The following is a 26,140-nucleotide window of genomic DNA, read 5'->3' as shown; positions in this document are numbered from 1 at the left end:
TTGGCCTGTGAGATGGTGTCAGTAGCGGACTGATGTGTGAATGGGGCCAAAGGCAGCGCAACAATATTTTCTACTATATTTTCGGAGTAGAAGACACCACAAGGCGCTGAGATGCCAAGATCCGGATGGCACCGAGGTGATGTGTAAGTTGCGGACCGATGTGCGAATGGGGCCAAAGGCAGCTCAACAATATTTTCTGAAGAGAATACACCACAAGGCGCTGAGATGCCAAGATCCGGATGGCACCGAGGTGATGTCTAAGTTGCGGACCGATGTGCGAATGGGGCCAAAGGTAGCGTAACAAGATTTTCTGTATGGAAGATACCACTAGGCGTTGAGATGCCAAGATTCGGATGGCACCGAGGTGATGTCTAGCAAGTTGTGCCACTGGTGTGGCCATCGTACAATGGTAAAAGTCGGCGTGGGGCGCCCTATTGGCCTGTGAGATGGTGTCAGTAGCGGACTGATGTGCGAATGGGGCCAAAGGCAGCGCAACAATATTTTCTGACTGACACCACAAGGCGCTAAGATGCCAAGATCCGGATGGCATCGAGGTGATGTCTAAGTTGCGGACTGATGTGCGAATGGGGCCAAAGGCAGCGTAACAATATTTTCTGTATGGAAGATACCACTAGGCGTTGAGATGCCAAGATTCGGATGGCACCGAGGTGATGTCTAGCAAGTTGGTGTGGTCATCCTACAATGCTGAAACTCGGCGTGGGTCACCCCATTAGCCTGTGAGATGGCGTCAGTAGCGGACCGATGTGCGAATAGGCCGAAGGCAGCACAACGCGCCAAGATCCGGATGTCACCGTGGTGGTTTCATAGTTGAGAGGCACTTCATCTGCAGTGGGGCGCCGAGATCCGGATGGCACCGAGGTGATGTCTAGCAAGTTGCTGTACTGGTGTGGTCATCCTACAATGCTGAAATGTAGTGGGGCGCCCATTTACCGTTTCAGTTGCCATTCAGCTGAGTTTCGGCTGCTCTTGATGCTACAGCGACAGGCGGCTGCAAGAGGACTCTCAAAATGGCGGCCTGTTCTTTGGATTTGGGCCTGGTCCACTAAAATGGCCCTGGGACACCTTAGAACTCGGACGCTCGATTTTTTTTTCCTTTCCTGTACATGCAAAAAAAGGTAAATGCCCGGTATGTTACACGCTTCATCTGCCACGATGAACTCTCCAGAGGAACCGAAAAAAAATATAGTTGTGGTAACTATACCATGCATCGTCATATGGAGAGGTGGCACCAATTAATTATAGTGCTGCATAAAAGAGAGATTTGGAGGAGAACCCCTGACCTGCTAGTACATTCATCAAAGAAGTGGCACTGAGAGCTTCAGAGGCAAGGGAAACGGTCCCAAATATTTAGAAGAACTTTGGAAAGATTAAAATGACATGTTTAGATTGTGGTAAATTAATTTCATGTGGGCAGATGAGTGTTACTCTAATAAATACAGCATATGAACATCATCATAGTCGATGGTTGGTAGAGACATTTTGACTATATCCTGGACCTGCCGGTCCTCGCCCAAAATGGCGCCGGAATAAATGGGACTCGTAACTCCTTGTTGTGTACTGGTTGCAGAACCTTGAAATCACGAGATACGTATGCAGTTTTGAAGCACATGGCGGGCGGGGACGAGAATTGATTGAATATTTCGACATCCCTATTGATATTAAGTTCTGATGTGTTATTGATTACTGTACTGTTGAAAATTCGAATTAACGTCACCCATGGTACTTGCCCGCAAATGTATATCTAGATAATTTTATTGTAACTGGCCCTGTCGTATTTTAATTATAAAATGTACGTCCACCGATTCCGTAACTGTTAGACACCTTAGTTTTTGCAACCTAATGGCCCGCCCGTTACGTTCCTCTACAGTGTAAATGTCTATTCATCATATACGATTACAGTTTGCTCCGTGGCAGGCCCACGTGGTTATAGGCTCGTATTTGTATAATGAAATTTTCACAATAAAGGTTTTTAAAAGAAAACATGGTAGTAGTGTATACATTGGTAAAGTTTTTAATAATAGTCACTGTTTTAGAATCATTAAAAGGCAAGTGAAATAAAGCAGACCAATTACATGAAGGGTAAAAGGTATAATACGAAGGAACGCAGTAAAGATAAATGGTCAAGGGCTGTTGTGTTTTCTATTCCTGCAACATAAAGTGATCGATAAGAATCTCATATTCAGGCGTATCGGCGACTAAGACAGCAGGTCGACCCTCTTTTGCTCAACGGCTCCGTCATGGGACGAAGAAACGCTCTTTTTCTCGAAAAAAGAATATATTTTACTTGCAGGACAGTTGTAAAATTTCCGGGAAAGTACATTAGCCTGGAACATTATAACATATATTTAAGAGAAAATAATGTTCGGAAGTAATTAAAAGCGTAATTTTTAGGTGATATGACCAAGGCTTTCATCATTAGAATAAGAAAAGTAAAATGAACCAATGAAAAGTTTTATTAACAAGTCACATGACTTGTTATGCTTACGTTACGCGCTGCGCGCCCCGGATGACTTCCGGATGCGCTAACGCGGCGCGTCATATGACGCATTACGCGACAACGCAGGTCCAGAATATAGTCAAAATGTCTCCACCAACCAGCGGTCGAAACACAACCCCTTTCAGCAGGCTAAATAGTTCTGTTAAATGACAACAGAAGGGACAGGCAACAAGAACCATCAGTCAAAGAGGGGAGGGCTAGTTCTTCTCTACCGGGTTACATTGGGGCGCTACCGGAACTGATCGAATTGGTAGTCTACAGTGTTTCTGGATGTTTCAGACCGAAGCTGGGGTTAGCATGAGAGCAGCACCATTTCGTAGCTCCGTTGTGGCCATTCCGCAACCAATCATGGCAGCCGCTCTTTATCGTTATTTTGGGCGGGGTGGGTGGCGGAGCCGAGCTGTTTTGCAGCCATCATTGTGTGGAGTTCAGTTCATCTCACTAGTTTTGTATTTGTCATGAGGGGTTGTTCCTAATGTTTCTATTTTAGCGAGGTTAAAAAGAGATCCCATTAGTGGCCTACTGATTTTGCTCGATTCCTTTTCTTTTTTTTTACACGATTTTTCGTTATCTGCAAAGACTAAACAGAGTATTGCGACTCTGTGTTTGTTTGTAAATAGAGAATGAACCAAAGAGAACTAATTCTAAAACAGTAAATACTTGGATAACAATCAATCAAATGGAGAGAGAAGCAGGCACGACGGATTACAACGGGGGCAAAGGCCTGCGTTAACTACCTTTCACTATCTGCAAAGAGAGAGTACTCCTAATAGAAATGAGGGGGGGGGGGGCACCATTCAAAGCAGATCAGTGTGCATAAACACGAAAATGTTTTCACTTACCACGTACTTGACATTCGACAGCTTATGATATTTGCTATTAAAAAACCATTGAAATTCACTGAAAAAACCATAGGTTATAGACCATATATAGTTAGGAATTAGCATTTACAAAACCTTGAAAATTCACTGAAAAAACCATAGGTTATAGACCATATATAGTTAGGAATTAGCATTTAAAAAACCTTATTTTACTCACACAAAACCATTGAAATTCCATATATAGTTAGTTGCACTAACTATATATCGCGCACCCGCAATCCACTGCTGATCATGTCACATATTACATCATTCATGACATGGTCAGTGACATCACTGATGACATTACTGATGACATCTCAAATGACATCACTGATGACATCTCATTTGACATCAATGACCACATCACTGATGATATCATTCATGTGACAATACAATGCATCTCCTCACATTTTAATATAACCTCTGTTTCACCCAGTGTTAAATACAGAGTATAATTTTTGAAACCATTGACACACCAATACTAGTTACTACATACGTACTCACTGATTCCTACGTCTACACACACATTCACTCATTCACCCATACAATCATTCATACATACAATCACTCATCTTTACAACACTATCATATGCACTCATACACCTATACAGACACTCACACTCTGCCACTCATCCGTGGAGTTACTCACACACCTAGTCAGTCCTGTAAAGAATCAATCACACTTCCATTTTCTTGTCTATACAGTTAAACATAGAGCACCTTACATTTTCAAACATATAGTAACACATACTTACTTTCTTATACAATCATTGATACAAGTACACATTGATCTGCAGAGAGTCACACACCTCCCAGCCAGCCACACACACACTCAGTCTCCCATACAAATACTTGGACAATCAATCAATAACCCATATAGTTAATCATATAGCTACTGATCAACACATGCAGTAGTTTACAGAACAACAGACATAATGATGCACAAATTAAGACCGTTTAGTCACTAACCCATGCACTCAGTGAGACACATTTAATCACTCACTCATACATTCAGTCATGCACCTACTAAATCCTTCGTCCAGACAGTTATACATCTACTCATTCTTCAATATCTAAAACATATTTCAACTTTACAGAAACACACAGTCACTGGATGATGTCATCAGTGATGTCATCAGTGATGTCATTTGAGATGTCATCAGTGATGTCATCAGTGATGTCACTGACCATGTCATGAATGATGTAATATGTGACATGATCAGCAGTGGATTGCGGGTGCGCGATATATAGTTAGTGCAACTAACTATATATGGAATTTCAATGGTTTTGTGTGAGTAAAATAAGGTTTTTTAAATGCTAATTCCTAACTATATATGGTCTATAACCTATGGTTTTTTCAGTGAATTTTCAAGGTTTTGTAAATGCTAATTCCTAACTATATATGGTCTATAACCTATGGTTTTTTCAGTGAATATATATATATATATATATATATATATATATATATATATATATATATATATATATATATATATATATATATATATATATATATATATATATACATAGTAGATTTTCTCGGGTCAAGAGCCCCCAAAAAATAATAAAATAAAAAATTCAGGAGAGCAGAGTTCCATTAAGTGGGGTCGGAGAGGGGACGCAGTCACAGCACCAAGGGAGGGTGGGAATGTGCGGAATGCAGCCCAGAGTGTTTACTGGTGACCAGTGGCCACTTTTTGTGCCCTCCCTAAAAAAAAACACTCCCGTTAGACTACGGCGATCGTAGCTGCCCCGCAAACCCTGCTCTCGCAGCGGTAATAAGTGACTTGCCATACACATTAGAGAAGGACTCGTCTCAGACCGAAACACTGCGGAGCACGTGTCTGGACCGGAAGTATGCGCAGTAAGGCCACGACATAATAGTTTTTGGCTTGAAACCACTGCTGGCGATTTGGCGCCATTTCTGTTTAACCCCAAGAACCCTGGTGACAGGGAGACGTGATCTTTCCTTTCTTGCCCCTGAAAGTATGTTTGTTTACATTTGTGTAAATTTCACACACTGCGCAATAAGTATTATACCGAAGTGATAGGCTCTGAGGCAATCTCAAAAAAGAATGGGGTGGTGATGCTAGTGGCCAAGAATGCAAATGTGGAAATAGTCTCTAGTGCAACAGATACAAAGGGTAGATGGGTCTCAGCGAGACTACTCAAGGATGACACTGAATTCTTTATCACGACTATCTATGCCCCAAATACACATGATCCGTCCTTCTGGGTAGGCCTGACGAAGCAGATGAACTCCATCCCCGACACGGCAGTCCATATTTTGGCGGGCGACTTCAATCTCCCATACGACCCAATACTAGACAGAGATTCTAAATGCGTCTTTCGCCCGGGAAGAGCCCATAAGGCGTTCATGAAACTATTCAGTAGATTTCATATGGTGGACACGTGGCGTTTGATGCATCCTGACGGTAGAGACTACTCATTCTACTCCCCACCACATGACTCGTTCTCGAGAATCGACTACATACTCATATCTAATAACGCGGTGGCAAGAGTTGAGGAAGCGGACATCGCTCCCAGATTAGTCTCGGATCATTCCTGCATCTCCCTTACATTATCTAACATTAAACCAACCACCCGTCAATCTATGTGGCGATTCAATGACACCATTATTAATGACACAAAACACAGAGAAACCCTTGACACTGCCATTAAAGACTTCTTATTGTTAAACAAGAGGGGAGACACTTCAGACACCACCCGGTGGGAGGCACTGAAATCCACCATAAGGGGACTTGTCATAAAAATTTCGTCTGCAATTAATAAGAACCGCACTGCAGCCTTGTTGAAATTAGAGGAGGACATTTCAAAACTCCAGCACACATACTTGAGGAGTAGAAACCCTGAGGTCCTAACTGAACTGTCCAATCAGAAATACACCTACAACAAACTTATTAGTGAAAAGGCGGGAATTTGGCTAGACAGGAGGAAGCGTTTCAAAATTTGTGACTCGAACAAAGCGGGGAAAGGGCTAGCGGCTTATCTCAAATTTAAAATCCAAAAGAATACCATTGCATCCTTACTCGACGAAAATGGGACCCCTAACTCTGATCCCACTAAGATTGTGAATATCTTCAAAAACTTTTATGAGAAACTTTATGCTAGGAACATGCACGTAGACGGCGAGAAAATGAAGAAATACCTCTCCAATTGCACACTCCCAACGCCTACGGCCGCAGAAAGGGACTCCTTGAATGAGCCAATCTCTGAGTCGGAGGTTATTAGCGCGATCAAATCCCTCAAAAAGGGGAAAGCCCCTGGGCCTGACGGCTATACAGCACAATTCTATAAGACCTTTGCCCATATTCTTTCAACTCCTCTCCTAGAGGTCTTTCATGAAATTAGCAACACAGGTGAAGTTAAGGGGACTATGGCAGAGGCTGTAATTGCAGTAATACCCAAGGAAGGCAAAGAACACAAACTCCCCAAAAACTACAGGCCTATCTCACTGATAAATTTGGATTGTAAGCTCCTAGCATCAATTTTAGCGAGTCGTATTCAAAAAGTCCTGCCGTCTCTAATACATCCCTCGCAAGCGGGTTTTCTGAAAAACAGGCTCTCGAGCGATAACACGAGAATCTTGGCTCATGTCATTGAAAAAGCGAAACTCTTATCCACACCTACCATTGCCATTACACTAGACGCTGAGAAAGCGTTTGACAAAGTAGACTGGGCTTACTTAAATGCTGTACTACATAAATTCGACCTGGGTCCCATATTCACTAAATTAGTCATGTCCCTCTATGCCTGCCCCTCTGCTAGAGTACGAGCTGGCGGCGCTTTTTCCTCCCCCTTTGGTTTAGAACAGGGCACTAGACAGGGTTGTCCATTATCCCCGTCCCTTTTCCTCCTGGCTATTGAGCCTTTTCTGTATTACATAAGGGAGAACCCTGACATCGCTGGAATCCGGTTAGCTGATTGTACAATTAAACTCACGGCTTATGCAGATGACGTGTTGGTCATGAGTGAACAAGCTGATAAGGCTATCCCGGCGCTAATGTCCACAATAGAAGAATTCTCAGTTGTATCTGGATACTCCTTGAACAAGGATAAAACTGAGGTGAAGTCATTGAATTGTGGTATATAAATAAATAATACCGGATCTATTTTTGAATGTATGAATGAATAACAGATAGCTCAATAAAATAAGAGTCAAGATTCGAGGTAGTAGGAGTTTCTGCAGGTTTATTACAGCATAAGGACAGGATCAGGACAACCTGCATAGAACGGGGGTAACAGGGCCCAGCAGGACAACTGGGGCCCAGCAGCTGCCGGGGCTTGATCTGGGATGAGCGCGCTAACTTTTAATAACAATACATCGACTTATATACATAGCGCAAACACATAGCATTACATTGCAGTAGGCGTAGCAGTGGGTGGAGCAGAAGGCGTGACGCGTAGCAGTCGCGAGAGATAACAGTAAAAGTAGGTGTAACTGGGAGTATACTTAGGCATGTGATGCAAACGTAACAGAATATGTCATGAATGGGCGGAAACATTGGAGGGGGCTACCTAAGGAGCCGGGACCTCTAACCTAATGGTGCGCGAAAACTGGCAATGACGTGTTACTAGGAGAAGCTGGGGGCTACGAACTCTGTGCTAGGAGCAGAGACTAGAGTCTGGAGGGTCGGAGCGACATGTACCTAAACCCTATCTGGTATCTGATGTTTAGGGAACATGTTGATATAAACTAGAAGTCATGAGGGGAAGAAGCTAACTTGACTCTAAGACTGGACCATGCATTATTCTACATGTAGTGCGTGATGAAGAATATTAAATGACCATTAATACAGTATTTCTCTAACGTGGAGCCGAATAGGCTAGACAATGACGGAAACTATTGATGCAGTTCAGTAGCTTAGGAATGCAGAAGGAGGACTGAACTGATAACTGGAATCATAACATACTCTTGGCAGACTCAGAGGCAGAGCCAAGCTGCATCGGGCACTGCGAGGCAGGAAGTAAGTGAAGGGTCGAGGATACAGGTGGGGGCTGTATCGCTCCTCAGCGAGGCTTCAGGAGACAGGAGCTGAATCTGATGTCCGGGCCCTTTTGAGGCCTAGAAACGGGGACTTTATAATGGAATAACGTGCACACTGAGAAACGTGGCAACATAACTTTACATAGGCCTGATATTCGTAGTATTCACGAGGACTGGGAAATGACATACCAGAGGTGGACACAACTGTAATTGCGTCATTAATCAGACACGGGGAATAACATATGCATATTGGTCATGCACACATAACATATGATGGATGAGGCGTAGGGACACAGAACATGGCAAAATTTACTTTTCCACATTCCCTCCTTGTCACTACGTTTCCATCAGGAAACATCAATTTTCATGATACCATCTATCATTTCATACAGTACCATTTGCTCGTCTCGAATTGTCTTGGAACGGGATTTAGAACGGGGCTTGGGACTAGGAATACAAGAGGTAGCACACATGCTGCAAATCGCAGGGCCACATTGTATACAGAGGCAGCAGCTAAATATGATCGTTACTGCAATACCTAAAAAGGACAGGACTTTCCATCCCCATGCGGAAATTATATTCCAGAACCAACCGGACCATGTCCAGGTGCCTGGATCTTGGTGTAACAGATGGGCAATTTTATGAAGTCTGGTTATAGCTGAATAAACAGACGGCGCGTTATTTGGAATGAAAATGCAGCAACTAGATCCGATGACTCTACAGGCCCCGCCCCTATCGGCCAGTATGACGTCAAGGACGAGACGATTTTGCAAAACGACAAATCTCATAGCAGATTGTTCTTCGGTTAGGTTACCTAGAGCAGAGGCAGTCTCATTTACTACAGCTTCAAGGGTTCTTGTTAACCTACGGATCAGTTTACTATTCTGGACAGGTCCTACAAAGAAGAAGAAACCTTTATTGAAATCTGTATACTGTTCTAGAGTAGTTTCAGTATAATCGACAATTGGGGACTCCCTTCTATGTCTAATGTGTACTAGATGTGTGTTTCTGTGATAATCAGATGGGGCTAGGAAAACAGGTGGCAGTAGGAAGGCAATGTAACAGGTTCCCTCCCAATCGAGGGGCAGACGGACATATGCAGTTTGACCACAAATAAAATAAGAATGACGTGAAGCTTTGAAAACAGATTTCCCACTGTCACTATACTGGATAACAGTAGTACATTCACTATGACCTACATGTATGGAACCATAACTACGGACACATAATTCGCCTTTAACAGGTAGTACTGAAATAGCAGGTAAGTCTGGAGTAGTATCAGACTGAACATTCAGGACCATAAAATTCGACGAATAATTACCTAAATTATATACTTCATTTTCTAGATCTAAACCTGTTCTGTGGGGGAGACTTTGCTTGTCTGGGAAACATGTACTGTTAAGAAAAGACATATCTGTTGAGGATGACGTTAACGTGGACCATGCTCCACACGAACCATTGTGTGAAAATGGATAAGGAAACAGTGGCAGAACTCCCTTCGGTGTCTGGAAAGGGGGGAGCCGACCACACACCCAACAATTAGTGGCATTGCTGGTCTGGTGTGAATAATGTAACATACGGATAAATGAGTTGTTGCGCATAGCGAGGCGGTATGAATATTCGTGAGGAGGCAGATCACTAAACGTGTGCTCTACTGTAGTATTAGCAGACATATTTACATGAGGAACTGGAAAATACAAATAGAACGCATAGCTGGTGCAGGAAATCATTATGCTGATGAATAATACGAAACTCAGAAAAACGATACATTGAATTGAACTTCGACTGACTCTCTCACTATGGGGGTCTATTTTATACATGTCAGAAACAGTCTAACCGTTTCACCTAGGGGAGGACTTATACAATCAAACTGACTGACTTATTTTACTAGACCTGAGCTTTAACTTATACTCCTGCTGCGGAGTTTTCTCTAACAAGGGAGGGGTTGTAATAATGTCTTTTGCGGGACAGTCCTTAAGAGCAATGTTCTGGCAATCTTTCGAATCCTGGGAAATGTTTTTAGAAACGGATTTCAATCCTTTAAAAAGTTTAACATGAGACAGGTGGATCCACCCCTTCCTGCCTTCCAACTTCACGGCTGTACGGGTGGTCAAGAGGACCTGACGTGGCTCCTTCCAACGTGGTTCCAGCGGACTTGATCTGTCAAAATTTCTGATCATCACCAAGGAGCCTGGAACGATCTCGTGCGGTGCCACCTCGGTATTGTCTGGAAAGGCGGCAGCAACCTGTGAACGACATGAGTTGAGGGCAGACATCAAGGAAGCTAGGTAATCTGTCAGCATATTACATGAAACATCGGTAATACTTCGGGGTCTAGGAGTACCCCACATGTTAGGGGGGCGGCCGAATACGACCTCATACGGGGACAGACCTGATCTGGAATGTGCAACCATGCGCATATAAAACAGGGCGACTGGCAGAGCTACTAGCCAGTCCACACCTTTTTCTTTACAAACTTTGGCAATACGGATTTTCAGAGTCTGATTATGTCTCTCGACCAGACCGGCTGCTTCAGGATGGCGTACACAATGAAACTTCCACTGGTACCCTAACAACAGGGAAACGTGCTTCATGAGTTCGGATGAGAATGGCTGGCCATTATCAGAATATACGACTCTAGGGAGTCCGTATCTAGGGAAGAATTCACGAACCAACTGCTTGGCAGTGGTCGCGGCTGTGTAATCTGGGACTGGATATGCTTCTGTCCACCTGGACAAAGCGCATACAACTACAAGGACATACTTGAAACCTCGACATCGCTCCATCTGAATATAATCCATCTGGAGGACCTCAAAAGGGTGGTCAGGGGGCTGGAAACCACCTTGTTCCACCGGGACACTTTTACCTGGATTAAACTGACAACATATCATACAGGTACGGACTTTCTGCTTGGCTGCAGCTCGTAAATGCTTGTTGAACCAAATGTTCTGAATACTGTCTAACATAGCTTTTTCTCCTAAATGTGCTGGACTATGTGCGGTATTAATAATGACTTGAACCATAGAATCGGGGAGAAACCATGTGGCTCTACCCTTCGTTAACCATCCTTGATCTGTCTGGACCCCTCCTTGTTCAGACCATTTCTTGATTTCGTCGGGAGTAGCATGTAACTGGATATCTATGACATCTTGTGTAGGGTCCTTAACTGTCATGCATGTAGTCAGATCTGGAGTATGTGTCATGTTAACTGGAATGTCTGGAGTCTGTGCTGTAAGCTTGGCTGTGCGGTCTGCTAGATCATTACCTTGAGAAATAATGTCAGTAACTTTCGTATGTGCTTTGCATTTCATGATAGCAATAGATGTCGGTAAATGTATGGCATCTAACAGGGCTTGAATAAGGAGACCATGCTGAATCTTGGTTCCATGAGAAGTCATGAAACCTCTCTCCTGCCAGAGCACTCCGAAGTCGTGTACAACTCCGAATGCGTAACGTGAATCTGTGTAAACATTAACTTTCAGGTTCTTGGCATGTATACAGGCTTGTGTCAGAGCGACTAGCTCTGCTGCTTGAGCGGACAGGGTATCAATACGGTGTGTTTCAATAACTTCGGTGTCAGTAGTTACTGCATATGCTGCGACTAGTTCTCCCGTACTAGTTCTCATACATGAACCATCCACATAAAGTGTCAGGTCAGGATCTGGTAACGGAATGTCTGTCAGGTCTTGTCTTGGCTTTGTCGTAATATTAACTACTTCCACACAATCATGTGGGTCTGGATTTGAATTAACTGATGGTAACAGTGTAGCAGGATTCAGAACGTTGCAGCGTCTGATTTCTATGTGTGGCTGGAACAGTGTCAATTCATAACCTGTTAAACGTGCAATTGTCAAGTGCTGTGTTTGTGTTCGGTTTAAAAGAACTTCTACGGAGTGTGGAACTTGTACTGTCAGGGAATGCCCTAAAACTATGGAATCACTTTGTCTGATAGCTAGTGCTGTGGCTGCAACTGACTTGAGGCACGCAGGCAACGCCTGGGCGACTGGATCTAATGTGCTCGAAAAAATAAGCACAGGGCTTGTATTGTCCTGCTTGATCTTGTGTGAGAACAGATAATGCTGTACCTTCGCGTTCAGTAACGAAAAGTGTAAAAGGCTTACTGTAGTTCGGTGTAGCTAGAACTGGAGCTTGACATAGGGCTTTCTTTAACTCATTGAAACTAAGTGTATGGTCAGATGTCCAAGGGAGGACAGTCGATACGGCTGCCTCCTGTGTCGTTAACTGTATCAGTGGCTTGGCTAGAAATGCATACTGGGGAATCCATTGTCTACAGTAAGAAGTAAGGCCGATAAAGGCACGTACCTCCTTCTGGGTTCTGGGCTGGGGAAGACTCGCTATTAACTGGATACGGTCGGGTGTCAACTGCCTACCCCTCTTGGACAGTAAGTGTCCTAAGTATACCACTTGCTGGACACAGAATTGAAGCTTCGAAGGTGACACCTTGTGCCCCATCTCGGCAAGGAAATACAGGACTGTAAGTGATGCTCGCTCGCAGTCACGTTCAGAACGGGCTGTGATCAGTAGATCATCGACATACTGGAGTAGGGCAGTGTCAGTTGGCATGTGAATATTGTCTAGTTGTCTCTTAAGTGCTTGACTGTAAATACTAGGACTTTCTGTGAAACCTTGAGGAGCGCGTGTGAACATATAGCTCCTTCCATTTAAACAAAATCCGAAAAGAAACTGGCTGTCTGGATGAATGGGAACACTGAAAAATGCATTCTTGAGGTCTATGACAGTGAAAAACATGGCTTCGGAATCAATAGCAGTTAACAGGGAAGAGATATCTGGGACAACTGGGTACTGCGGAATAATACATTTATTAAGCTCTCGTAAATCAATCACTAATCGATATACTGGAGGTGCATTTGGATCAGTACGTTTCATGACTGGAATGATCGGAGAATTGCATACATTGGAGTCAGTTTCTACGACTACTCCTTGAGCCATGAGCTCGTCAATAATTTTGGATAAGGCTGCTACAGCCTCGGGTGGCAATCTGTACTGTCTGATTCGGGGTAACACTACACCTGGTTTGAGTCACACGATGGGGTGTGATTTGCATGTAACCTACATCAGTTGGACCTTGCGCCCATAAGTGCTGTGGAACATTAGACAATCTGGAATCAAAATCTCGTAATACATAGTGACCCTTAAAGTCACGTAGGAACAGACGTATTCCCTCTGGGGAACAGCAAATAACTGCACCTAATTCTTTCAGTGTCTTAATGCCTAATAGATTTTCTGGACATGACTTAGTAAGTAACAGATCAGTAGTACGGGACAATGGACCTACTTCTAGAGTAACTGGCTTAGATATCTCATTAACTATTGGCTTTCCTGAAAATCCAAGGGAAACATTTCTTGAGCCTGAGAGCGGAGCCCCTGGAACTTCGGCATGACTAATTGTGGTCCTACTTGCCCCTGTATCGATCAAAAACTTTCTGTCTTTCCCTAATACTTGACTGTGAACATAGGGACCTTCTTGATCTACAGGTATCTCGATGAGAGGCAAGCCTACCTCCCTCTCTAGGCTGTTTCATGAATATGGCTGGTACTCCGGATACTCGGACTGTGCATACTGGTACATCTGTGATGTGACATGCTGTGTTGCAGCGATAGGCTGCGGTGCAGGAACTGTCTGTTGTGCATTCTGTGGCTGAGAAGTCTGTGAAACTTGTTCTTGTCTAGGCGGACGTGGTCTTTCTTTAGTCTTACCAGTAGCTATATTATGTTTCAGAACTGCACACTCGTTTATAAAATGACCTGGCTGTTTGCAATAATTGCAGTTCCCTCTAACGGGAGCTGCAGGATGACTGGCTTGATTCGGACCCCTCTTCTGACTGTCTTGAGGAACAGATTGTGCAACTAGTACTTTCATTTTCGTGTCTTTCATACGTTTTCTCTCGTGTTCTTGCTCTTCCCTGATTCTATTCTGGTGATACTGGAGCATCTGGAGCATCTGGGACGGAGTATTTGCTTGCCAGGTGCTTTCGACTTTCAAAACTCGGTTTTTAATTTGTGGGCTTGAATTCTCAACTAATTTAGTAACGAAAAGATGAGGGTATGACTCACTACTTGTCTTGAGACCACTGTTGATACTGAAACATTTTTCAAATCTAGAATAAAAATCACTAATATCTTCATCTTGTTTCTGTTTACAGGCTGAGATTGCATCCCAGTCTTCTTTTCTCGTTGTCAATAATCTGGGTAAAACTTGAATCAATAATTCTGGTAATTCTTTACATTTATCTCCAAGACCGGTACCTGGTACTCGTGCCTTGTCTTCAGCTTCTAGAGCTGCCCAATCGATCTTTTTCTCTCCCACCTCCCATTCTTTTTCTTTTAACTTTTCATATACCCCTGCGGGCAGCAGGACTTTTAACATTTTAATGATATCTGGGTAAGTGTATTCTCCCATACGGAGCATGTCTTTTAATTCTCTATGGAACCCTGCTGGATCTTTGTCATGACAGGGAATTAATTTCTTCATTTCAAGAAGTTCCATCTTTGATATTGGAGTGTATACAAACACTCGTTGCATTACGCCACCCGCCCCTTGGACTGGGTGGACTTCTCGTAACGGATTCTGTCTGTCTATGTAGAATGGTTTACTTTCTGGGGGTGAGACATGAACAAAATGCGGGTTCAGGAACGTTCTATATTTGTGGCGCTGTTCTAGAATGACACTAATTAAATCGGTACCCAGACCTCTCCATCTATACTGGAGTAACTCGTTCAGGACATCGTGTAACGGGCCTGGATCAGAATGTTGACCCTCATACAGAGTAATGAGGTGCTGGATCATATACATGCCCACCAGTCGCTGCTCGGCTGGGGGCAGTTTCAGAAACATTTGTGCCACTATTTCGTCTGGAAAAGTGGTAGAATCAGTAATCCATCGGACTGCTGATCGGGCTAGTTCTTGTTCATGCATGGTACTTAATTCACTGTAACCGACTCGTGATTTCAGAATGTGATCGGTAGCTTGAAATACTTGTTCTAGAGAACCTTGTTCTGGTGCTGGATGATGAAAAATAGACTTGTGTTCTAGACGTAAATGGCGATCTGGAAATCTAGATTTTCCTACATACGCTATTCTGGCGGGATTCTCGTCTTCCTCTTCAGGATCAGAGATACTTTCTTTCTCGCTTACTTGTGCTGCTTTACGCTGGTCGTGTAACCTTATTATTTCTTTACGAATTTTCTTGTACATACTCTCCATAGCACCGACGGTCTTGTGCTTACCCTCGGCTATATTATCACTCCACCTTGTCAGGATTCTCATTTCGGCAGAATCTTTAGACGGGTAATCTTGTTCTCTTATTAGACAATTGATCAGGAACTTTAATATCATGAGCTGGATCTCGGCTTTCCTTTGAGACATAATCTCGCCAATACTTTCTGGATCATCCCCTGTACGGATGAAACGATATATTCTGTCTAGATCTTCTTTCATATTCGGCAAGGTGACTAGATACTCGGTCACTCTCCTTACACGTAAGGAATATAAAACCATATTATATTCGCCTGGAACTGGATCATAGACACATTCGTTAAGGGTTTGCCTGATTTCTGTAACAGACTGATGTTTGGGCGTGCGCTGTAACGCTTGAGCATGTAATTCGAGTAATGTTAAACGCTTGTGTGGCGGCGGGGTTTGAGGAAGACCTCCTCCTGCGGCCCCTAGACTGGAATCATCGACTGAGGCTCTACGTCCTGGCAGAGTGGGAAATGGAACTGTAGGCTGGACCGGGGGTACCGTAACAGGTACTCCGGTGTCTGGAGGAGCGGGAAGTGCCTGATTTGCAGGGACTGGCGGAGTGCGAACAGGATTCGCATATTCTGGGACTGTGTCGTCCAAATAGGACGAAATAAAAATATCAGCTGCGGTCGGTTTGTGACGTAGCTTAGTCGGAACTAATGGCGGCGGGAAATTACTGGATGCCTCTGGGGTCGCTTTTGGCAAGCCCTCGGCAAGGAGAGGATACATACCCTTAATGAGGGCATGCCTCTGTCTGTCTGACTGTTCGGTTTTGACTTGTTCACCTATCTCGATTAATTCTCTTTCTTGGGCTCGTTCCTGGGATTCTCTACTTAACTCCGACTTTCTGACTTCCTTTTCAGTTCTTCTATGAGATTCCTTACGCCATAACTCGATGGCATCTTTCTGTGACTGTCTGGCTTTCTTCTTCCATAATGCTTCTTCTACTCGCATGATACATTCGGCATCCCATGTACCCGATACGGGCCATCTATACTTTTCTTCTAACTGTTTGGTATACTCTACCCATAAATCTAGATACATTATGGCGCTTATGCCATGTTTCTGATACATAAAGTGACCTGGACTGTCCCTAGGTGGGACAGGAACTGCTTCTTCTAATAAACCCTTTCTAGTTTTTAACTGACGTAACTTGGAAAAGAGCGGCATTGTAAACTTGAATCGGAACACAATACAATACACGAAAAATAATAACAATTAGGAAAACAATTCAGGCATACCACGACATTGGAAAGACATTAAACAACATTATAAATAACAGTTCGAACAGAATATTACCTGGAATACTGAGAACAGAAACAGAACAGAATTTCTCGAGAACAGAACAGACTAGAATTACTGGATGCACTGCTGTAACAGTACGGAACATACCGGTCCCATAAAGGGACGCATCAAGACCCGTATCCACCTAGGTGAACACTTCGTTTGTGAGTCTGGGCACCACCAACCCACGGACCAGGAGTCAATTTAGATTGGTCCTGTCTAGATACTACCCCAGCAATGGTACTCACCGGGCAGCACGGAACGGAAGGCCTCGGACGGGACTGGACTGCTACGACGACGAACTTCGGACTTCGGACTTCAGTTACGGGTGGGCCTCCGGATACCTCGGACCTTGGACTCTCGGCTTGGGCTCTGGTCGGGACTCGCCGCGTTCCTCCACCGTCTCGTTCGGATGCTGGACCGCCTCCTCCGTCTCCTCCGTGGGCCTGAGGGATACTTGAAGCAGAAATATCTGCACGTGGCCGGTATGGTTCCGTCACGGCTGCAGAGGGTCAGGGGGTCGGCGTGGCTTCACCGACGCGTGGGGAAAGGGCAAGTCCCTATTCGGGCGCCATTATGTGGTATATAAATAAATAATACCGGATCTATTTTTGAGTGAATGAATGAATAACAGATAGCTCAATAAAATAAGAGTCAAGATTCGAGGTAGTGGGAGTTTCTGCAGGTTTATTACAGCATAAGGACAGGATCAGGACAACCTGCATAGAACGGGGGTAACAGGGCCCAGCAGGACAACTGGGGCCCAGCAGCTGCCGGGGCTTGATCTGGGATGAGCGCGCTAACTTTTAATAACAATACATCGACTTATATACATAGCGCAAACACATAGCATTACATTGCAGTAGGCGTAGCAGTGGGTGGAGCAGAAGGCGTGACGCGTAGCAGTCGCGAGAGATAACAGTAAAAGTAGGTGTAACTGGGAGTATACTTAGGCATGTGATGCAAACGTAACAGAATATGTCATGAATGGGCGGAAACATTGGAGGGGGCTACCTAAGGAGCCGGGACCTCTAACCTAATGGTGCGCGAAAACTGGCAATGACGTGTTACTAGGAGAAGCTGGGGGCTACGAACTCTGTGCTAGGAGCAGAGACTAGAGTCTGGAGGGTCGGAGCGACATGTACCTAAACCCTATCTGGTATCTGATGTTTAGGGAACATGTTGATATAAACTAGAAGTCATGAGGGGAAGAAGCTAACTTGACTCTAAGACTGGACCATGCATTATTCTACATGTAGTGCGTGATGAAGAATATTAAATGACCATTAATACAGTATTTCTCTAACGTGGAGCCGAATAGGCTAGACAATGACGGAAACTATTGATGCAGTTCAGTAGCTTAGGAATGCAGAAGGAGGACTGAACTGATAACTGGAATCATAACATACTCTTGGCAGACTCAGAGGCAGAGCCAAGCTGCATCGGGCACTGCGAGGCAGGAAGTAAGTGAAGGGTCGAGGATACAGGTGGGGGCTGTATCGCTCCTCAGCGAGGCTTCAGGAGACAGGAGCTGAATCTGATGTCCGGGCCCTTTTGAGGCCTAGAAACGGGGACTTTATAATGGAATAACGTGCACACTGAGAAACGTGGCAACATAACTTTACATAGGCCTGATATTCGTAGTATTCACGAGGACTGGGAAATGACATACCAGAGGTGGACACAACTGTAATTGCGTCATTAATCAGACACGGGGAATAACATATGCATATTGGTCATGCACACATAACATATGATGGATGAGGCGTAGGGACACAGAACATGGCAAAATTTACTTTTCCACAGAATAACCTGTGTGATAAAAACATCCTGGGCGACTCCGGGCTTACCTGGCAGCCGAAGAGTTTTAAATATTTAGGACTGGAATTTGAAAGGGACTTGATATCCACCTTAAAAATTAATGAGGAGCTGCTCTACAAAAAAATACAAAAACTATTAGACGGCTGGTCTCCTAAATTCCTTTCGTGGTGGGGTAGGGCCGAAACGCTAAAAATGATGATCAGTCCCTTGGTAAATTACACGGCTTGTATGCTCCCCATGACCTTCACAGAGGACTTCTTACATAGAGTTGAGAAATTGATTTCGGATTTCTTGTGGAAGGGGAAGAAACCGAGAATTGCCATGAAAAAACTGCAACTTCCAAAGATTAACTCCTTAGGAGCGTTGTAAATTCCTCCCCAGTGCTGCGCTGTCCATTATCCGGTGCTGAACTGGACGTCCAGCGGTCGCACGCAGCACTGGGGAGGTAGTGGCCGTGACGACCGTTGGCCGACGGCAGCAATTAAGGGGTTAAAGGGGGACTAGGATTACCAAATTTCAGAAACTACCAGACCGCCTTTCTCTGTAAGCAGGGAGCCTCCTGGTTTATCGAAGACCCTGTTTACACGCCCTTATGGGTCAATATTGAGAAATCCATTATAGGCAAAGCCCCGCTCTCCGCTGTCCTAACAATGGACCTCTCACACCTCATGTATTCTAAATACATCATGCTTAATACTAAACGGGCACTTCTGAGGATAGATCGCGTTCACGTCACTGGTCAACGAATCCACAATTCCTCCTCTGCGTCTTTATGGCGTAACCCGTCCATTAAAATTGGCGGATCACCCATCGTATGGGACGACTGGTCTGATAAAGGTATTAATGTGGTTTCTGATCTATACGAAAATAATATGCCACTGCCATTCTCGACGCTACAGGCTAGACACTCCCTGCTACCGATCGACTTTTATGCTTTCCTGAAACTAAAGTCAGCCTTATCCACTAGAACATTCAAGCTAGTGCCGCCTTGGTTAAAAGCTATGCTACCCCACTTTCAATCCTCTGGACATTTTGTCTCAAAAATATATAAACTACTCGCGCCAACGGCCAACAAGTCGATGAGGCGCAATGAGATAAAATGGGAATCAGAAACAAATAACACTGGCATAAGTATAGACTGGGTCAGGATACATGCATCAGCACTCACACACAAGGTATCACCGATACTATCACAGACCAAATATATGATTATTAACAGGGCATTTTGGAACCCACAGAGACTGTTTAAGGTTGGCCTGCGGGATACACCGAATTGCTGGAACTGCTCCTCTGGTATTGGTGACCTTCCACACATGCTGTTTGATTGCCCCATGCTCCACACTTTTTGGGCAAAAATCTTTGACTACATTGGGCACACGTTCGACATACACCCTGCAAGGGAATTAATCTACATCCTCCTAGGAGCCTTAGATCCATCATTAAAAGGGGACCATGATCGCCAGCTCCTGGACCTTCTACTAACATTAGCATGTAAGGTGATCCTATGCAATTGGAAATCAACGGGTGAGGTCTCCTTCAATGCATGGAGGGAATGGCTGTCCTGCATTAGGGGCACTGACAATCCCGCTTTACACTCATTACCATGGCAGGTCACAAACAAAAAATTATGGTCTTCATTGGACCAGGCCTCCTTTACCTTTGACCCACCCTGAAGTTCTAACTGATGAGGCCTATGCTCAGTGAATTGTGGGGTGCATGCTGCATGAACTGTAATGGCTATATCTTGTGCTCACGGGCTTGACAGTCTTAGAACCATAAAGCAGGAACGATGAAGTATAATGGTACTATATGGCTTGATTTAGACGGAGGGCTTTACGGAACTATATACGAATGTGAGAATGCAATGTTGGTACTTTATTTTCCTTTACTGTATATGCATTGTTTTATGTAATAATCCATGTTTGATTGCGGTATCTTTGTAACACGACTGTAATTCTTCTGATGCCTTCTTGCCGCTATCATTCCTGTTATTATTTCTGTTATTGTTCAATAAAAATACGATTTGAACTCATAAAAAAAATAAACATACATTTGTGTAAATCCGTCCCTAATACAGCTTGCCTCCTTGGTCAGATGTACACTGCGTCTTAGCGCTACCCTGGACCCTTGCTTTATATCTCTCACTCTTTCAATGTAACATTTTGTACTTTGGTGTGAAAGCGCCCCAAGGTCATCGCGACGCTTGTGTGTGCTAAAGTAAAGTAAAGTAAAGTCCACATTTGTAAAGCGCACAATCACCCGTAAGGGTCTCTAGGCGCTGGGGGCCATCGGGAAGATTAAGCGAGCTATTGCCCAGAGTCACATGGTGCTGGGCTAACCTGCCGCCGGAGCCGGGGATCGAACCGTGGTCCCCAGATTCCAGCGTCAGTCGCCCTGGCCGCGGCGCCACACCTCTCCCCTGCTATTGCCTAGCCATCCCCTCACCAAGCTTGACTTCTGCCAGAGTGCATGATGGTGGTAGGAGGTAACTCAGCGGGTTTATACATCTGCTGGAGAAACGTCCTCGCAGGCTGCAGATTGTGAGTTTGAACCCTAGCAGGGCTCGCTGCATGTCATCCTCCCACCGTCAAGAACATTACTATCATTGAGATGCGGGAATTATGACAGTACTTAGCCGCAAGATTGTGAAAGCAATAAAACAATAGGCCTTTAATAATATATATAACAACAACAAAGTGGGCCATGCTTGCGTCCTTAAAGTCTCAATTCATGCAGTACACTTGCTCTGATCAGCACAGGGTTCTTTCGTCTGATAGTCCCTTTCAGTTTTTTGTTTAAGTTCACCTGGCTGGTGTTGAATTAATTATTCAGCAAGCGTGATTGAGCGCCAAGAAGGCTTTTCACGAAGAGTAGATTTATGAAAGACCTCATACCGACAGGGGATATGCGACCCTCAAGTTTGCTGAGGGTGATTTTAGGAGAGTTGCTACCTTTATGCTAAAAGAAAGCACTTTGATGGACTGGTTACTTCTGAATGTGAATTTGGACCGGTCACTGAGCCCTGTTGTTTGCTCTTAGATGTTTGCATGGTTGGTTGGTGGTGGCATATCTTGGTTGTAGCAGGGACGAGAGCTCCGTCACCTCCTAGTGGAAAATGCAAAGGCTTTAAATGAAATCCAGGGCTTCTTGGGGAGCTAGTGAAGTTCTGTCAAAAGAGGTGTGGCTTGATGCCGGAAGTGAGAGTAGAAAATACTGCTGCTATCTATGGAAGGAATTTAATAACCCCAATTGACGTCTCTATGGTAGATGGGGTACTTTTCTGATGAGGTTTTACATATGTAGACTGACTGTGAGAGCAAGTGCATCATACTAGGCCCTGGACATTAAACCTCGGACATCTGACCAGCGGAAGAGGTTGGAGAAAGGCTGAACGTTGTTTTAGAGCCAAAATCCTAATTGACTTTGTTGTTGCTGCAACATCTAGCCAACATTTCCCAATGTCAACGGAAGCTCTGCTGCTCCAGGGCAAACGTAGGACTGTTTGTGCCGCTCTGCACAAAGCTATTGCCCATGAAAAGGAAGTGTCTTGTATGGTGATGGGCTGGCGGTTGATGCTGCCTCTTCTCGTATTTGCAATCCTCCTGGTCTCACAGGTGCTCGTGCAGTTTAGCACCTTCTGATTTTCTTCCTCTTTTATTAGTTACCACTCAACAAAGGTGTCGCACACAAGAATGTGGTGGTAACAAATTTCTTAATTTGATAGTCTTTGATGTGATGTGGAGTCTGTGATGATTTGCAAGCTATGACCTGTATTCGCTTCTAAAGTTGTTTGTTTTTTGATGGAGATATTGGACATCTTCACACAGTTGTGTATCCCTTCTTACATCCCGCTCAAGTGGGAGGTGCCCTGAGAGTGTTGTTGTGCTCTTAGTGTCTGCACTGCGACACATTGCATTTTTTTGGGTGTCCCGCAACCCAAAAATCATTAATGATGTGTGTGTTTTGTATTTTTCTAGCTGCCGTTAACAACAGCTCGGATACTGAGAGCGTGCCCTCCCCGAGAACAGAAACCAAAGAGAGTGCAGTGAAGGAGCCAGCACTTGCACCCGCGTCTGGTGGTGAGAATGGTTCAGAGCCGGACATCAAGGCAGAAGAAGCTGCAGCTGATGATGCCCAAATGGCGGTCTGCAAGTCCTCGACTGAAGACCAAGCCCAAGCAGAGCTGGAAGATGTTACTAAAACCGAGGTCGACGCTGAAGCGCCCAAGGAAGAACTGGAGGAGGCGGACATAAAAAAAGAGGAGGCGGAAGACTGCAAAGAGAAAGTAAAGTTGAGTGAAAGTCAAGCGGAAGCTAGCACTGAAACGGCGGAAGTAATCACAAAGACTGAAAAGAAGCACAGTAAGCATGCGGGGAAGCATGCCGACAGTGACTCTAGCGCCACCTGCAGTGCAGATGAAGCCGAAGAGCCGGACACGGTGGACAGAAACAGGTAGGAGACCTCACACCTGCCAAAAAATAATATTTTTCATTGTGTAAGTGTATATGGAGAAAGGGGAGCATACTATTGGTGGGTGGGCAGTGGTGCCATGGCGAGTAGAGCTTTGGATCAACAGCTGTGCCTAAATAGCTCCAGCTATCCCCCCTCCCCACACATACAATCACCTATGTACACACAATCACACAAATACGCAATCACACTCCGAAAGGACTCACCTGGGACCCCCTCCCATGTCCTGAGGAGGGTTTACTTTAAGCCCCGCTGTTCAGAGTATTCACACCTGAGCTGGAAACCCTTTGTGTTTAAGGGTTTCCAGCTCACCATGTGATTGTGGCAGTTCACTGTGTGGTCTTGTGATGAGGCATGGAACAGTGTGTCACACGGCAGCACCATGTGAGCTGGCAGGCCTAAGACATTGATTGCATAAAATTTTTAATTCATCATGCTCAGCGGAACATATTTGGCTTTTGATGGGCGACTTGCAGATAATAATTCAATAGTGGGCTACGGATTTTGTTTTGTTTGAACCTGAGCCAGGCTGGAGGATTGAATTCAGTACCATATGGCGGATGTGTTTTGAATCCCTCTGCCTTGAGATGTGCTTATAACTGGTTCTAGTCTCATTTGAGGAGGTATTTATGCGACAAAAACCTGCCAGTGACGTTAATACTCTCACTTGGGGGTACACCGGCAGCAATCGGCCTGCGTCTTGCAGAGTTTTTTTCTTGTGTGTGTGTGTGGCATTGGGGTGGGCTAGCACAGATAGTGGGGAAAGCAGAGGGGTGGCTTTTTGTTTGGGCATGTTATGCGTATTAAGATTAGCATCTGAACCCTTTAAGATGTATGCACATTTTTTCACCTCCCCTTCCCAGCAGACTTTTCCCGGTTTATACTTAGAAATTTGGTGTGTATGGAGAACCTTCTAAAAAACAGAAATGGTGAACTATGTAAAATAAAGTCCTTTGTTATTTTAGCCCCTCCTTATCTTCTCAAAGTCTGTAATCAGTTAATTTGTGCCAATGGTTTTGTCGTCGTACTAAAGCCCAGGTTGGCATCGCAAAACAACCATAAGCTGGGTTGATGTCGCTTTTATGGACTGTGTGGGCTTGCCGGCTCTGCTGGGGGAGAAGATTGCATTTCCCAGTTCTTTACCTTCCAAGAATATTTAATACATAACTTTTCTTAGAGGTAATTAAATGGACAACATGTTCTTACAAATTCTTTCTCATCGAAAGTTCTTTTTACCCTTTGTTTAAGTCGCTTTAGAAAGAGAATACGTAAAACTGGTAGAATACAATCTAGGACCTCCCATTGGATGGCTTTGCTTGGGCTCCACATTTTTCCGCTATTAATTTCCAATTTTACAAGTACCTCTTTGTTGGTTCATGCACTGTCACCCCTCCTTCTGTTGTGGACAATTTTTTTAAGGCTAATAAACTAAACATCTGGAGAATATTGGCCTTTAAGGGAGAGAACTTTGTTCTGCTATTTTGTAAAATCTGGAACAATATTAATGTGATCCTTCGAGCATCACCTTCACATTACTGGTTCGGACATTTAGCTTTATGGACATCTACATTTAAAATGAGTTTCAAGTGCTGATATGGTCCTTTAGTTGTGGTTTGTGTTTTTTATTGTTTCCTTTTACCCTTACTAAGATTAGTTTATCATCTGAAATTGAATTTCTTTTGAGTGGTTCTGTTATCTCCTTCTCTAGAGCTTGCACTATTTTAAACTCGTGGCTCATGCAGTTTTCTTGCTTGATTTATTTTAGTCTCAACACACAATTCTTGCGATGCAGATTGTCCATTTATTGCCAATTTGTTTTTCGATGTCGAGGTGATTTTCGAAATCCTTCCGTTCACGTTTTTCACTATTTCCTTTATTATTTGTATATGTGTATGTTTTAATGATCAAAAGGCCTTTTTTGACCACCCATAAGTACTCGGTGAAGCAAAATGCACAGCTAAATGTTTGAATACTGTCCCTAAAATCCTGTAAAATGACTGAAGTCTTTGAACATGACCAAGTGTAGTTTAATCCCACCAAATCTATTGTTGGGCAAGAGTTTTAAGGGCAAAGGTGCTGCCATTTTGAAGTGGCTGGGGGCAGCTGGAGTTCTTGGCAGCAGGCAAGGGTTCTCCTCTAACATGAGATGCTATGAGACGGCTTTTTTTACATCTAGACTCATTTGCTGGCTTCAGCACCAAAACATTGAGTATTGTTCTGGGCAAATGTCTTTATTTCATTGAAACTCAGTTTCAAATGAATCCCTCTATCTATCTTTCGCTCCCCCACCAAACCCCCCTCCCTTCTTTTCAATGTGAGTCTGCCCCCAAAAATATACTCCTTGCAAAGAGCTGCACAGCTACACGGGGGCTGGTTCTGGTCTATATGAGGGCTGATCTGAATCATTTCAGTACCTTGAAAGACTGTGCCACACTCTACTGAAGTGGCAGCATGAATGTTGAATAGCAGTTGTGGTTTTAGTGCGCAAGTGTCAGGGGCAAGGGGTGTTCATCTGATAACAGAATGCCTAGCTGGGGTTTCTGCCTAGGACATAGGAAATACAGAAACATTGCAGCCACATGTGGATACTGACTACTTGGTGACAGGTTCCATCCTTCCTTACCTGCAAATGACCATATTGATTGTGACTCAGTACCCTTGTCTCTTAGACCAGTGGTTCCCAAACTTTTTTGCCCCGTGGCTCCCTTGACCTAATCGCCAGTTGACCATGGCTCCCACCATTTTTTACCACGCCCCTTTAAGAGACTCCCCCCACACCCACAGCCCCCCTCTGGATCCCTCTTAAAACACTGGTTAAACCCCTCCATTCGTACAAAGAGGTCTCTGGTGTCCGTGGTAACCCCAGCCCCCGTGCTTTATAATGTGCTGCCACT

The 26,140-nt window shown here is 44.3% G+C and overlaps 1 protein-coding gene across 18 annotated transcripts in view; it reads left to right on the top strand.

Annotated features, from left to right (window-relative positions):
• NCOR2 (nuclear receptor corepressor 2) overlaps positions 1 to 26,140 on the top strand; it is a 1,388,857-nt gene that overhangs the window by 1,152,336 nt on the left and 210,381 nt on the right. For all 18 annotated transcript variants that reach the window (XM_078667637.1, XM_078667632.1, XM_078667640.1 and 15 more), the window contains one exon: positions 22,754 to 23,228. In XM_078667637.1, coding sequence (XP_078523763.1) covers positions 22,754 to 23,228 — 475 coding nt within the window. The remainder of the gene's footprint in view (positions 1 to 22,753; positions 23,229 to 26,140) is intronic.

This window comes from Lissotriton helveticus, chromosome 11 (assembly GCF_964261635.1).
Source record: "Lissotriton helveticus chromosome 11, aLisHel1.1, whole genome shotgun sequence".
Taxonomy (NCBI): Eukaryota; Metazoa; Chordata; class Amphibia; order Caudata; family Salamandridae; genus Lissotriton; species Lissotriton helveticus.
Note: the sequence above shows the minus strand (reverse complement) of the source record. Positions and strands in the feature narration are given on the sequence as shown.